Raw genomic sequence first — 12,801 nt, 5'->3', positions numbered from 1 at the left:
GGCAACCTTAGCATAGATTGTGGATTGAAGATGCTCTGCATGGCTCAGTTCCACACTCCAATTGCACCAACATTCTCTCTTGCTCATGCTGCAACTCTCATGTCTTAATATGCACTCTTGCACAGGAGGAATGCACACTGGGGTAAAAGTTGAAACTTCCCTCATTGAGTTTGCTGTAACTGGTGTCCATCTTCATGTTATTCCTGCACACAGTTCTATGAACTGTCATTATCATAATGTGATTGTTCAGGTGCAAGGTGATTTCCTTGCTGATGAATGAATTGGCACTGATCTGTCTCTGAAGTATCTCCTGCCGATGTGGCACATGCCTGTTCTATGTGACCGGTACCATTGTTAACTTCTCCAGATTCAGTCACTAATCAAAAAATGAGTACTACCAGGTTGTTATGGTGAAAACCTAAAAACTCTCATTCTTCCGGGTGATCTGATCTTGTTAAAGTCCCAAGCATAGTTGATTTTAGGTACTGGAGGGGCTGTCGTTTCTGCTCCCTCTGACACCTGCTGTAAATAACATATGTGGAAATTGTGTGAGAATGGCCTTTGTTTCCACACAGGAAGAGGCAATCTCTCTAACCCCACCCATGTAGGGTAGTCACTTGGGTAAGGGACAGGAGGCAGCATGGCTACTATGAACCCATAATCTCTTAGTGTAGAAAAGCAAGACAATAAACTACTTTGTGGTTGCACAGCACAGAAGTTTATTGAAGCTCTGTTTAGGTTGATCATATATGATCCTCCAATATGGTTTGTGCATTCAGTTGTACTATAGAAGAAAGGTACCTGGCACTTAAACTGATGAGGGAAGGAAACCAACAGAATCTCAGCTTTGTTCACATACCTGTTTAGTCTAGTTTCAGAGTGAGCATTGGAAGCATCTTCCTCCCTCTCTACCATGAATTTAGATGTGAAATACAGTTGCTGCTCATCACAACTCCCCAGTTCCTTTCTCTCCTGATTTGCTCTGGATAAAGAGAGGCAGTTGGTTTGATATTTTGCCTAAAATACGATCATTTATATGTAAGACAGCAAGTAACAGCTTCAACAGTGGATGGTATCACTGCCAATCCTGACCTTACTCAATGATGCCCACGCATGCATTTCCAGCAAGACTGATTGGAGAGGGATGTCTGGAAGATTTGTTGCTCCTCAGTTCCCCACTTGCTTATTTATTGGTAAAAGGCTACCCTGGCTGCGATCAGCTACATCAGCCTAGATCAGAAATCGGGCAAGAGGAAAGCCCACACTATAGGATCCACACCAAGTATTACATTTATACCATCCACCATAAGCTGAACTGCCTAACAAGGGTTGTACATCTAATTGTCCTTTCAAAGAATTGTAAAAATGTTGTTCTTCCTCAGATCCTCGAGTTCCAGAGACCACAATTTGTAGGACCAATCTCCTCTGCCGTAGGAGTCAGTCTTGCCTTGGATAAAATCACCACGCTTTGTAACACATCTGAACCGGTGAGTTACCTGTAGTTAGTGCTTTACTTTGCCATCTTGCACTTTGTATCTTTGTTATATCTTCACATGTAATATATCTTCTAAAGAAGAGAAATATTCCATGACCGGGTGTGGGATGGGAGTTGGAGAGATGAACTCCAGTGCAGACGCATGCTCCTTTGACTTGTACCAGTGACGTTTTTGTGAACTGAATGTTGATAACTCCACAACCTACTGTTCTCCATTGCAGCCCGTTCTCTGTCATTTTGAGACATTGGTGGTTGCCGTCGGGAAGATGTCGCTGGACAGAGCCATCAGCATCATCCAGAGCTTGTGGAAATCCGGCATTAAAACTGAGTTGCTGCACAACGTCTCCCAGGTAATATTTGCAATAGATTTAGGATGCTGGTATAACTTAGGCTAGAACTTGATTGGAAGCTGACCTACAGGACAGCTTGATTTAGGAAGATTGGGGAGGCAGAAATACTTTGGTGATTTGCCACCATGATTTCTTAACTTGTTTATAAAGTAGTGGGTGCAGTTGGTGCACTTTTCATCCAGACAACAAAGTAGAGGTTACAAAGAGGTCTACGATTGACGGTACTCCCTTCCCCAGGTTTGGCTGTAGCTCCAAAGGCACTGGTAGCCGATGGGCAGCTTGGCCATTCTTCATGTGTAAACCATTAGAGTAAAAAAGAGGGAGCTTCACAACTGAACTGGATCGTCTTTATCTGACAGCCACACATATGAATGGGCAGTGGTCACTGAACAGTGACAGCAGTGGGAATACAAATGGATCCAATGTTAACTCAGCTGAGATCAGCCAACTCAGCACCGAGAGGTAATTCAATTAATGCCTATCCTGCTGTATGGTTCAGTTTTTAAAAAAGGTAAAATTGCCACAGCCCCAGATAACTATTGGCTGCTGTGAGGGGGAGAACTGACTGGTGGTCATTTAACCTGAGGATTACCCACCTCAGGCAAGGGGCAAGGTTGAGAAAGCAGGTCTTCATGAATAACCTCAGCTGGTACAGGAATTGAACCTGCGCTGTTGGCATCGCTCGGCATCACTAACGAGCCATCCAACCAATTGAGGATTAGGGGACACAGATTAAAGATTTTGGACAAGAGATGCAGAGGTAATGAGAGGAAGATAGTGAGTGGCAATGACCTGGAACTTGCTGCCCATGAGTGGTAGAAGCGAAAACAATCAATGATTTCAAAAGGAAATTGGATAAGCACTGGAAGGAAACACTGCAGGGATCAAGCAGGGGAATGGAACTGACTGAATTGCTCCACTGGGCGCCAGCTTAGAATGGAGGGACTGAATTGCCTCCTTCTGTGCCATAAATGACTATAACTGACTGTACTGTCTGTGCTTAAGAACATAAGAAATAGGAGCAGGAGTAGGCCATCTAGCCCCTCGAGCCTGCCCCGCCATTCAATAAGATCATGGCTGATCTGAAGTGGATCAGTTCCACTTACCCGCCTGCTCCCTATAACCCCTAATTCCCCTACCGATCAGAAATCCATCTATCCGTGACTTAAACATATTCAACGAGGTAGCCTCCACCACTTCAGTGGGCAGAGAATCCCAGAGTTTCACCACCCTCTGAGAGAAGAATGAATTAACATGAATTAAAGCTGTGTTGGTGTTTTTTTAGTTACCACGTTTGCTTTTTTTTTAGGAAGAAGTTCAGGAGCATTGTGAGCAGACTGGGATCAGTTATTCAGTCCTTGTCTCCGATAAAGAGAGTAAACATGTGAAGGTAACAAACTGTTCAACTTGTAAGATCAATCTCGATATTAAAACCTCCACTTGCCCTTTGCTTTGTAAGTAAATATGTCCCAATGGATCTCCAATGGTATTGCTCACTGAATGCACAGCTAATACGGAAAAGTGTTACAGCACTCAAGTACAGTATTATTCTGCTGTGGTGGAGCAGCATTCGTTGAAGGCCACAAAGTATAATTGCTATTGCATAAATCATTATATGGCCATTGAATTCAATTGTCAATAATTTTACGGATTGAAAAGTGCTTGTAATTTCAGGCTGTCATTAAGAACCACCCAACGCTTTAAGATTGTTTTGTATAATTGCTGTGATATTTGCACTGGACGGTATCTTTGCTCGAGTTTATGCCTTCAGAAGGGAAGCAAAAGGGGAAGAATGGAGTGTGACAGGGACAGGAAAATAGAAATAGCAAGGATGAAATATGCAGAAAGATGAAACTGAATCTTCTGCTTCAGCTTTTTCCTTTTCACTCTGCCCCTGACTCCAGTCAGGTAATTCAAGGCAACTCCAGTATTAATGTTACAGCCTATGTTACTGAACCTGCCTGGTTGGTTTAATTTTGCAGATGACTTTTCCGTTACAGCAGCAGAGATGGGGCTGCAGCATTCCCAGACAGTGATTATCTGCCAGTAACTATCCATTGCATTTCTGATCATCCTGATATCCACTAGAACCTGCTCAGAGAATAAAGTGAATTTTAGCACTGACTGGTTTTGATGAGAGCCTGTCTCACATATTAATTAAAATATGGGGCATGATTCTCCCAAAAAAATTCTAAGTGCTGAATTGGCGGAAAAAGTGGTGTAATTCACAATTACTTTTTCAGTGGGAGTTCAGACTCGAATCTCTCACACTCCGTGCAATGTAAAGGTCACAATCATGAATATTAATAAAAGCCTGGGGGGGGGAGGGGGAGGGGGGGAGGTGTGTCTATTCACGCCAGAGTCTGACAGTTTTGGAACTTTGCGCATGGTCAGTGGCCCTGAACTGTCAGCCTGTAGTTTGCTGGCCAACCCAAGACCCTCACAGTGCTGCCCCTCCAGCCCTCCCATGGCTCGATTGTGGCCCCCATGACCATTCCAGGTCAGGACCCCCCCCTGTCCTGGGGCACCCCGATGTCCAACCCGAACCCCCCCCCCAAAATTGTCAGGTTGCCCATGCCTACGGGGCACCATCCCCCCCCCGCCCAAACTCCTGGGTGACCCCAATTACCCTCCCCCTTCACTCCAGCGGGGTCTTCTGCTAGTTCACCAAATGTGGGGAGCTACTCTAAACCCCTTCGGAGTGAAATACTCCTGGCGGGGTGGGAGATGCTATCGGGCCCAGAGAATTCAGTCCCGGGCCCGATAATGACATTTAAATTACCTTTAAAACAGATTAAAATCACTTACCTGGTCTTCCGGCGGTTTCCAGCGCTGTCTTGACTGCACCTGCTCTCCGGCAGTGGGAGACGCGAGAATCCCATGAAATGCTGACACGCACATCTCCCAATCCGATGCGCCAAAAAACTAGCGCGCCGCAATTGGAGATCGGGCCCATGGTGTATGCTCAGTTTTGAAATGTGGTAAAGGTGCATCTAATAGTTCTCACAGGTTAATTCAGTCAAAAATCTATCCTTCAAATAAAGCCAATTATTTTTGCTGAGTATTTTGCAACTGTCTTCTCATCAACAGGTTACCTGTAATGGCGTTACCCTGCTTTGATAAACTTTGATTATAGTACACTGATGGTTAAATGACAAACAGCTCTGAGAGTAATATTTCCTGCGCGGTTATAAAAATTTGAAACACATCGATGTTTCTCTTGCGCTGATTCATGTGCTGTTGATGCACTGAGTCAATTCCAGCCATTGCTATTTCTTGTTTTTTCTGGCATGACCCTAATGTGTGGTCAGGAAGGAATGGAATGGGGATTGTATGATTGGGGAGAGGAAGATGCTATGTGTGGTCAAAGGGTGGAGCTGGGCACTTAGGGTCTCCAATCCAGCCTCACAACAAACTATGTGTGGTTGAACACAAGAAATCGGAGCAGGCGTAGACTTTATGGCCTGTTGAGTCTGCTCTGCTATTTAATACAATCATGGCTGGTCTTGGGCTTCAACATCACTTGCCTTTGTGCTCTCCATTTCCTTGATTCCCTGAGAGACCAAAAATCTGTCTATTCCAACCATAAATATATTCAATGATGGAACATCTGAAACCCTCCAGTGTAAAGAATTCCAAAGATCTGCCACCCTCTGAGTGACGCAATTTCTCCTCATCTCAGTCCTAACTGATTTCCTGAGACTGTCCCCCATGTTTTAGATTCTCAACCAGCAGAAACAATCTCTCAGCATCAACTCCATCAAGCCCCTTCAAAATGTTGAGGTTGAGATTGCCTCATATTCTTTGGAGTTTAGTAAAATTAATGCTCAGTATACTCAACCTCTTGTCATAGGCCGAGCCCTTCATCCTCCTCTGTACTGCCAACAATGCAAGTATATCCTCTCTCAAATGTGAAGACCAAAAACTGAGTGGTCTCACTAAAGCCCTGTACAACTGTAGCAAGACTTCTACTCCAATCCCCTTTAATAAAGGCCAACATAGCATTTCTTTTCTAATTGCTTGTTGCACCTACATGCTAATTTTCAGTATTCTTTGTACAAGCATACTCGAGACTCTCTGAACATCAACACTTTGAACATCAAAAGTTTCACACCTTTTAAAAAATAAATTCTGTTCTATTCTTGCAACTATTTTGAATAACTTCATATCTTCCCCCATTACATTCCACCTGCTATCTTGTTGCCCATTTACTTAACCTGTCTTATGTTTCTTTGCAGCTCTGGAGAAGTGCTATGGACTCAAAATGTTAACTTTGTTTCTCTCTCCTCAGATGCTGCCTGACCTGCTGAGTTTTTTCAGCATTTGCTGATTTTAAACATCTTTGCAGCCTCCCTGTATCTTTCCCACAGTTCATCTTTCCACCTAGCTTGGTATCATCATCAGCAAGCTTAGATAATGTTACTCTGCCTCTTCATCTAAGTCACTAATATCGATTCTAAATGGCTGACGTACCAGAACTGAACCTTAGAGCACTCCACTATTCACTGCCAGCCACCTGAAAACATCCCATTTATCTGCTCTCTGCTTTCTAACTGTTAACTAATCCTCCATCTATGCTAATTTATTACCCCCAACTCTTGAGCCCCTATTTTGCCTACTAACCTTTTGTGTGGCATCTTATCAAATGCCTTATCAAAATCCAGGTATACAAATGACTAATTCTATCCTTTATCATAGAAATCATAGAAACCCTACAGTACAGAAAGAGGCCATTCGGCCCATCGAGTCTGCACCGACCACAATCCCACCCAGGGCCTACCCCCATATCCCTACATATTTTACCCACTAATCCCTCTAACCTCCACATCTCAGGACACTAAGGGCAATTTTTAGCATGGCCAAACAACCTAACCTGCACATCTTTGGACTGTGGGAGGAAACCGGAGCACCTGGAGGAAACCCACGCAGACACGAGGAGAATGTGCAAACTCCACACAGACAGTGACCCAAGCCGGGAATCGAACCCAGGTCCCTGGAGCTGTGAAGCAGCAGTGCTAACCACTGTACTACCCCCATTTATCTCGCTGGTTGCATCCTCAGAAAGCTCCAGTAAATTTGTCATACTGAATTACCCATTATTAATACCATGTTGACTTGTTCAAATCATGCTGAGCTTTTTGAAATGCATTGTTAAAACTTCCTTGATAATAGGTTCCAGCATTTTCTGAACAACTGATGTCAGGTTAATTCTCTCCCTCATTTCTTGAAAAACTGCGTATCATCTGCCAACTTCTAATCTATTCCCAAATCCAAAGAATTCTGGAAAATTGTAGATAGCACATTACTATCTCATCTCGAACTCTAGGGTGTAGGGGTGGCACAGTGGTAGCACTGCTGCCTCCCAGCACCAGGGACCCGGGTTCGACTCCCGGCTTGGGTCACTGTCTGTGGAGTTTGCACGTTCTTCCCGTGTCTGTGTGGGTTTCCTCCAGTTGCTCCGGTTTCCTCCCACAGTCTTAAAGACGTGCTGGCTAGGTGCATTGACCTGAACAGGTGCTGGAGTGTGGCGACTAGGAGAATTTCATAGTAACTTCATTGCAATGTTAATGTAAGCCTTGCTTGTGACTAATAAATAAACTTTACTTTACATTACATCCCAAGGATTTGTTGGATTTTAGCCCCTTGATAACTGTCTTATTTCTGATGTGAAACGTGTGTCTTTTACTGTGAAGGCAGACATAAAATATTTATTCAGTGCTTCTGCCATTTCCTCAATCCCTATGATAATTTATCCTGTTTCTGCTTTTAAGAGTCACATGTTTACTTTAGTTAATCTCTTTTTATATCCTTATGAAAGTTCATACAAATCTATTTTTATATTTTTGGCTAGTTTATATTCATCTTCTATTTTTTCCCTTTTATCAACATTTTGGTGGCCCTTTGCTGGTTTCTAAAAATACTTTCAATTCTCAGACTTGTTTTTGCAACATTGTTAGCTCTTCTTTTAATCTAATACTATCCTTAAATTCCTGAGTGAGCCACAGATAGGTCGGTCTTGCTGAGTTTTTGTGTTTTAATGAATGTATTTTTGTTGAAGAGTCTGAACTGCTTCTTTAAATGTTTCCACTGTTCATTTATCTCCATACCTTTTAAGTCAATTTACGCAATTAACTGTAGCCAGTTCTTCACTTATAAACACATAATTGGCTTTGTTTAATTTAAGTTTTTTGTTTATGATTGAAGTATTCACTTTTAAACTTATCTATATTTTATTTATTAATTTGTGTCACAAGTAGGCTTACATTAGCACTGCAATGAAGTTACTGTGAAAATCCCCTAGTCGCCACACTCCAGTGCCTATTCAGGTGTACTGAGGGAGAACTTAGCATGGCCAATGCACTTAACCAGCACGTCTTTCAGACTGTGGGAGGAAACCGGAGCACCTGGAGGAAACCCACACAGACACAAGGAGGACGTGCAGACACAGCACAGATAGTGACCCAAGCTGGGAATCAAACCCGGGACCCTGGTGTTGTGAGGCAGCAGTGCTAACCACTGTGCCAATAGTATTATGGTCACTTTTTTGCTATGAGAGATTACACACTAACCTTACCTCATTACACATTACTAGATCTAAGATAGTTTTAACCCTAGTTGATTCCACAATGCATTGCTCAAAGAAATTGTCACAGAAACACATTCTATAAACTCATCTTCTAGACCATTCTTGCCAATTTGATTGTGCCAGCTATATGAGGATTAAAGTCACCCACAATTAATTCACTGTCTTTATTAAAAAGTCCAATAATTTCTTGTTTAAAGCTCTGTCCAATGCTATAACTACTGTTGGGGAGGGGTGAAGGGCATAAACTACTCCTATCAACATTTTCTGACCCTTTGCTTTTCCTGATTTCCACCCATACTGATTTAACTTCATGATACTCCAAGGCCATATCCTTTCTCACTTATGTTCTGTCTCTGTGGAGTTTATACGTTCCCTCCCACCTGCATGGGTTTCCTCCGGGTGCTCCAGTTTCCCCCCACAGTCCAAAGATGTGTAGGTTAGGTGGATTGGTCATGTTCAATTGTCCCTTAGTGTCACAAGATGTGTAGGTTAGAAGGATTAGTGGGGTAAATAAATGGGGTTATGGGGATAGGGCTGGTAGGATGCTTTGTTGGAGAGCCGGTGCAACCTTGTTGGGCCAAATGGACTCCTTCTGCACTGTAGGGAATCTATGATTCTATTCTATGATCCTTTGTTATCAGGGCCACCTCCTCCTCTGCCATTTTGTCTGTCTTTCCAAAATATTATGTACCCTGGATTATTTATATTCCAACCATGATCACCTTGTAACCATGTCTCTGTAATGGTGATTAGATTGAAATTATTTACCTATCTGTACCACTAGTTTCTCCATCTTATTGTAAATGTTTTGTGCATTTAGATAAAGAACATTTAATTCTTTTTCTTCTGTTTCCTACTATGACCATATTTGCAGAATCACAGTTTTTGTTGATCTCTCTTTTCCTTCTGCTTGTCTTTACTCACATCGCTACACTATTCTGATGCCTTAACCTTTCTCTTTGAACTTGAACCCTCCCCACCTCTGTTCGCTTAAAACCCTGTCCACAGTCCTGGTTATATGACTGGCTGGGACACTGGTCCCAGCATAGTTTAAATGGAGTCCATTCCAATTGAATAGCTCACTCTCCTTGAATACTAATGCCACTGTCCCATGAATTAAAACCCCTTCTTCCACACCACTGTTTGAGCCACATATTTAATTCCCTAATCTAATTGATTGAGGGATGACGAGTTAAGGCCCTATGTGTAGTCAGGGAGGGGTGTGGTGATGGGGGAGAGGAGGATACCCTGTGTGTGTTTAATGAGGGAGGAGGGGGAGTGCGGTTGGAGAAGGTGATGAGAGAGCCTCTCTGTGCATGTGGAAGAGTTGAAGAAATAACCACTTTCACTCCCTCCAGTAATTAGGGAGGAATTCCCAGCTCCATGGGTACCGTGAGGCAAAATGGGTCCTTCACGTTGTGTTAATTTTTTGTTTGCTGCTTTCAGGTGAGATCATTTGAAAAGGACAAACAGACCGAAAAACGGATCCTGGAAGCAGAGGTGGTGGAATACTTGCAGAAAATCAGGGCCAAAATGTCTGAGGAAAAGAGCAACAGGTGAGAGTTTTACTGTAGACCAGAGAATGAATGATTCTGAATGACAGGGACTTGATACCTGGTCATTAGAGAGCACGAGCCAGTAGAGCTGGTGGCGAGACCTGAGAACAGGGCTGTGTCCACTGGAGTAGAGAAGATCAGATCAGATGGTGTTCCGAAATACAGGAGAGTAAACAACAAAGGGTTATTGCCGTTGATTTGCGAATCAGAACTAAGGAAAACGGAATCTGGATTAGTACTGGAAACGCAAGAACAAACCAAAGAAGCAAACTTTGCCACTATTTTCATTGCTTAGCTGTGTTTGTTGCTATGAGACTGGATTATCCACAATGGGATATTAAATCTGACTGAACTGCAGTGTTGTATGGAATTAGATAAACACTTGGAGCAAAAATATTAGAGAGTTCCAGTGAGGGTTTCATACTGTGCAGTTGGCAATATCAGAATTTCTGCCTTGATTCAGTGAAAGGCGTGGGATTGAAGGTGATGTCTAGGGTTAGTATGGGGTTTGGCAGTACTACATTTTGGGGAATCTGGGTTCAGGTTTTTGAGGCAGTGTTTTTGTTAACTTGGAACCATTGTAAGTTGCAGGAGGAAAGCAATAGACTTCAAGGGGACATGAAACAGGTAGCATGGGTGGAAATATGACAGGTAAAACAGACATGGGGATGTATGTGCACAAATCGTTAAAGAAGGCAGGGTAAGTTAATAAAGCACATAGAATCTTGGGCTTCGGTATAGAATACAAAAGTAAGGAAACTATGTAAAACCTCTGCTTTGGAGTATTGTGTTCAATACTGAGCACCACACTTTAAGAAGAAGGTAAAGGCATTAGACGGTGCAGAAAAGATGTGTGAAAGTGATTCCAAGGATGTAGAACTTCAGTTAAATTGAACAAGCTGGGACTTTTCTCCTTGGAGAAGGGAAGGTTGAGAGAAGATTTGATAGAGACGTTCCAGGGGTCTAAGCAGAGAGAAACCATTCATTTGGTGGAGCTGTTGAGAACCAAAGGAGGCAGATTCAAGGTGATTGACGGAAGAACTTTTTGTGCAGTGAGTGGTTTAGGATTTGGAATGCGCTGCATGAGACTGTGGTGGAGGCAGTTCAATTGATTTTCAAAACAGAATTGGATTAGCACCTGAAGAGAGAATGTTGTAGGGCTCCAGGGAGAACAGAGGAGTGGGACTAACAGCTGCTCTTGCAGAGAGCAGGCATGGACACAATGGGCAGAATAATCTCCTGTGCTGTAACTATTCAATGATTCTATTCCCTGATTTCTTCAAACTGGAAGTGTAGAAGTCCTTTATTTTCTCTTTCTGTTTTGGTTTGCAAATCAGGCCATTGATTTAAAACTCTAAATGTCTAAAGCTGAGTTTCAACTGTTAGATGAGGGGAGAGGTCTTTGCATCACGTAGAGAAGAAGGATATATAAGAAAACAATTTTCTTAAGATTGGAGGATTTAATTTCTTATTTCTGGCTAACGCAAATGTTTAAAAAGGAAACAAAAATTCTGCTATAGCTTGCTTTCCCTAGGTTGCTTTCTATTAACTATCTATCTTCCCTCTATTTCCTTTTAAACAGGGAAATTCCAGAGAGCCCTGCCTCACAGAGCCTAAAGGGATCACTCTTCAGTTCTACAGGTACACAGCCCTCCCTGTCATCAAATGATGTCACAGTTTTAATACGTGTAGAGTCATAGAGTTCTACAGCACACAAAGAGGCCCTTTGGCCCATTGTACCATGCTTCATTGTGTTTTGCATGGTGTGACAGTTGATAGTGTAATAGTCTCTCTGGGAAGTGGTGCCAGTTGGTTGAATAATGGGAATGAATGAATAGCAATATGGATGATTGAATCCCCATGTTTGGAGTCATTGCTTTATGATTGAGCCCAATTCCATTTCATGCCTTTAGATTTGTGTAATTTTTTCCCTAGTCTTTTGAGTCAATTTCAGAAACAAAAACCCAGGCTTGACAGGAACAAGAGTAGACAATTTAGCATGTTGAGTGCGCTGCAGCATTCAGTTAGATCATGGCTGATCATCTACCTCAACACCATTTGCCCACGCTATCTCCAGTATCCAAAACAGAAAACCGGCTAGTGAATGGGACCTGTGCTATTTGTCTGGTTCTGTTGGACTGACTGGCACTCACCCTTCCCTTTCTGCCTCCATAGTCCAGACCTGCGGTGTGACCACCTCTCTGAATGTTCTATCCACATAGCCTCATGGATGCGCCACAGTGAATCCTGCTGCCACTTGAGTTCTGAAATCTGGAGCTGGTGACACTTCTTGCCAATGTGGTTGTCTGGGTCACCGGTTCGTCCATGACTTCCCACATATTACAGGATACGCATTCCATGAGCTACCTGCCATATCCTAATTTTACTTTGCTTACATTAATTTTATTTTATTTTGGTTCATTTACGTTAATTTTATTTCACTTTTAACTTAATAAACCATATCACTATTGATAAACATCACTAGGACTGATAAATCTGATTATTACTTAACACAGTTTACGAGTTGCGATAAACCTTACTTAAAGCATCTCTTTCCTCTGTGCACTGAATTTTCATGTGAACCTACCAGGCAGTTCCTTGGTTGACAAGGTAGTCTAATTTAATTGAAGGATGTGAGTTCAATGTTAGAACTTGACTCTTAAGCTAGGTTAAACCTTAAAAAGACTTGCCAGAACTTACCATGTGAACCTAATTTGCTACTCACTTGGTCTCCATCTCACTCAGGTGTAGTATCCTGACTGTGTGCCCCTCAGTAGAGGCAGAAATACTTTCACTTATCTTTGAAGGTAACCC

At 42.6% G+C, this 12,801-nt stretch overlaps 1 protein-coding gene across 3 annotated transcripts in view; it reads left to right on the top strand.

Moving 5' to 3' along the window:
• The window catches only part of eif2ak4 (eukaryotic translation initiation factor 2 alpha kinase 4), a 111,869-nt gene that overhangs the window by 84,253 nt on the left and 14,815 nt on the right, over nucleotides 1–12,801 (top strand). For all 3 annotated transcript variants that reach the window (XM_078233557.1, XM_078233555.1, XM_078233556.1), the window contains 5 exons: nucleotides 1,383–1,487; nucleotides 1,717–1,845; nucleotides 3,155–3,235; nucleotides 9,878–9,987; nucleotides 11,570–11,628. In XM_078233557.1, coding sequence (XP_078089683.1) covers nucleotides 1,383–1,487; nucleotides 1,717–1,845; nucleotides 3,155–3,235; nucleotides 9,878–9,987; nucleotides 11,570–11,628 — 484 coding nt within the window. The remainder of the gene's footprint in view (nucleotides 1–1,382; nucleotides 1,488–1,716; nucleotides 1,846–3,154; nucleotides 3,236–9,877; nucleotides 9,988–11,569; nucleotides 11,629–12,801) is intronic.

This window comes from Mustelus asterias, chromosome 18 (assembly GCF_964213995.1).
Source record: "Mustelus asterias chromosome 18, sMusAst1.hap1.1, whole genome shotgun sequence".
NCBI lineage: Eukaryota > Metazoa > Chordata > Chondrichthyes > Carcharhiniformes > Triakidae > Mustelus > Mustelus asterias.
The sequence above is the reverse complement of the archived record's forward strand: the minus strand, read 5'-3'. Positions and strand labels throughout refer to the sequence as shown.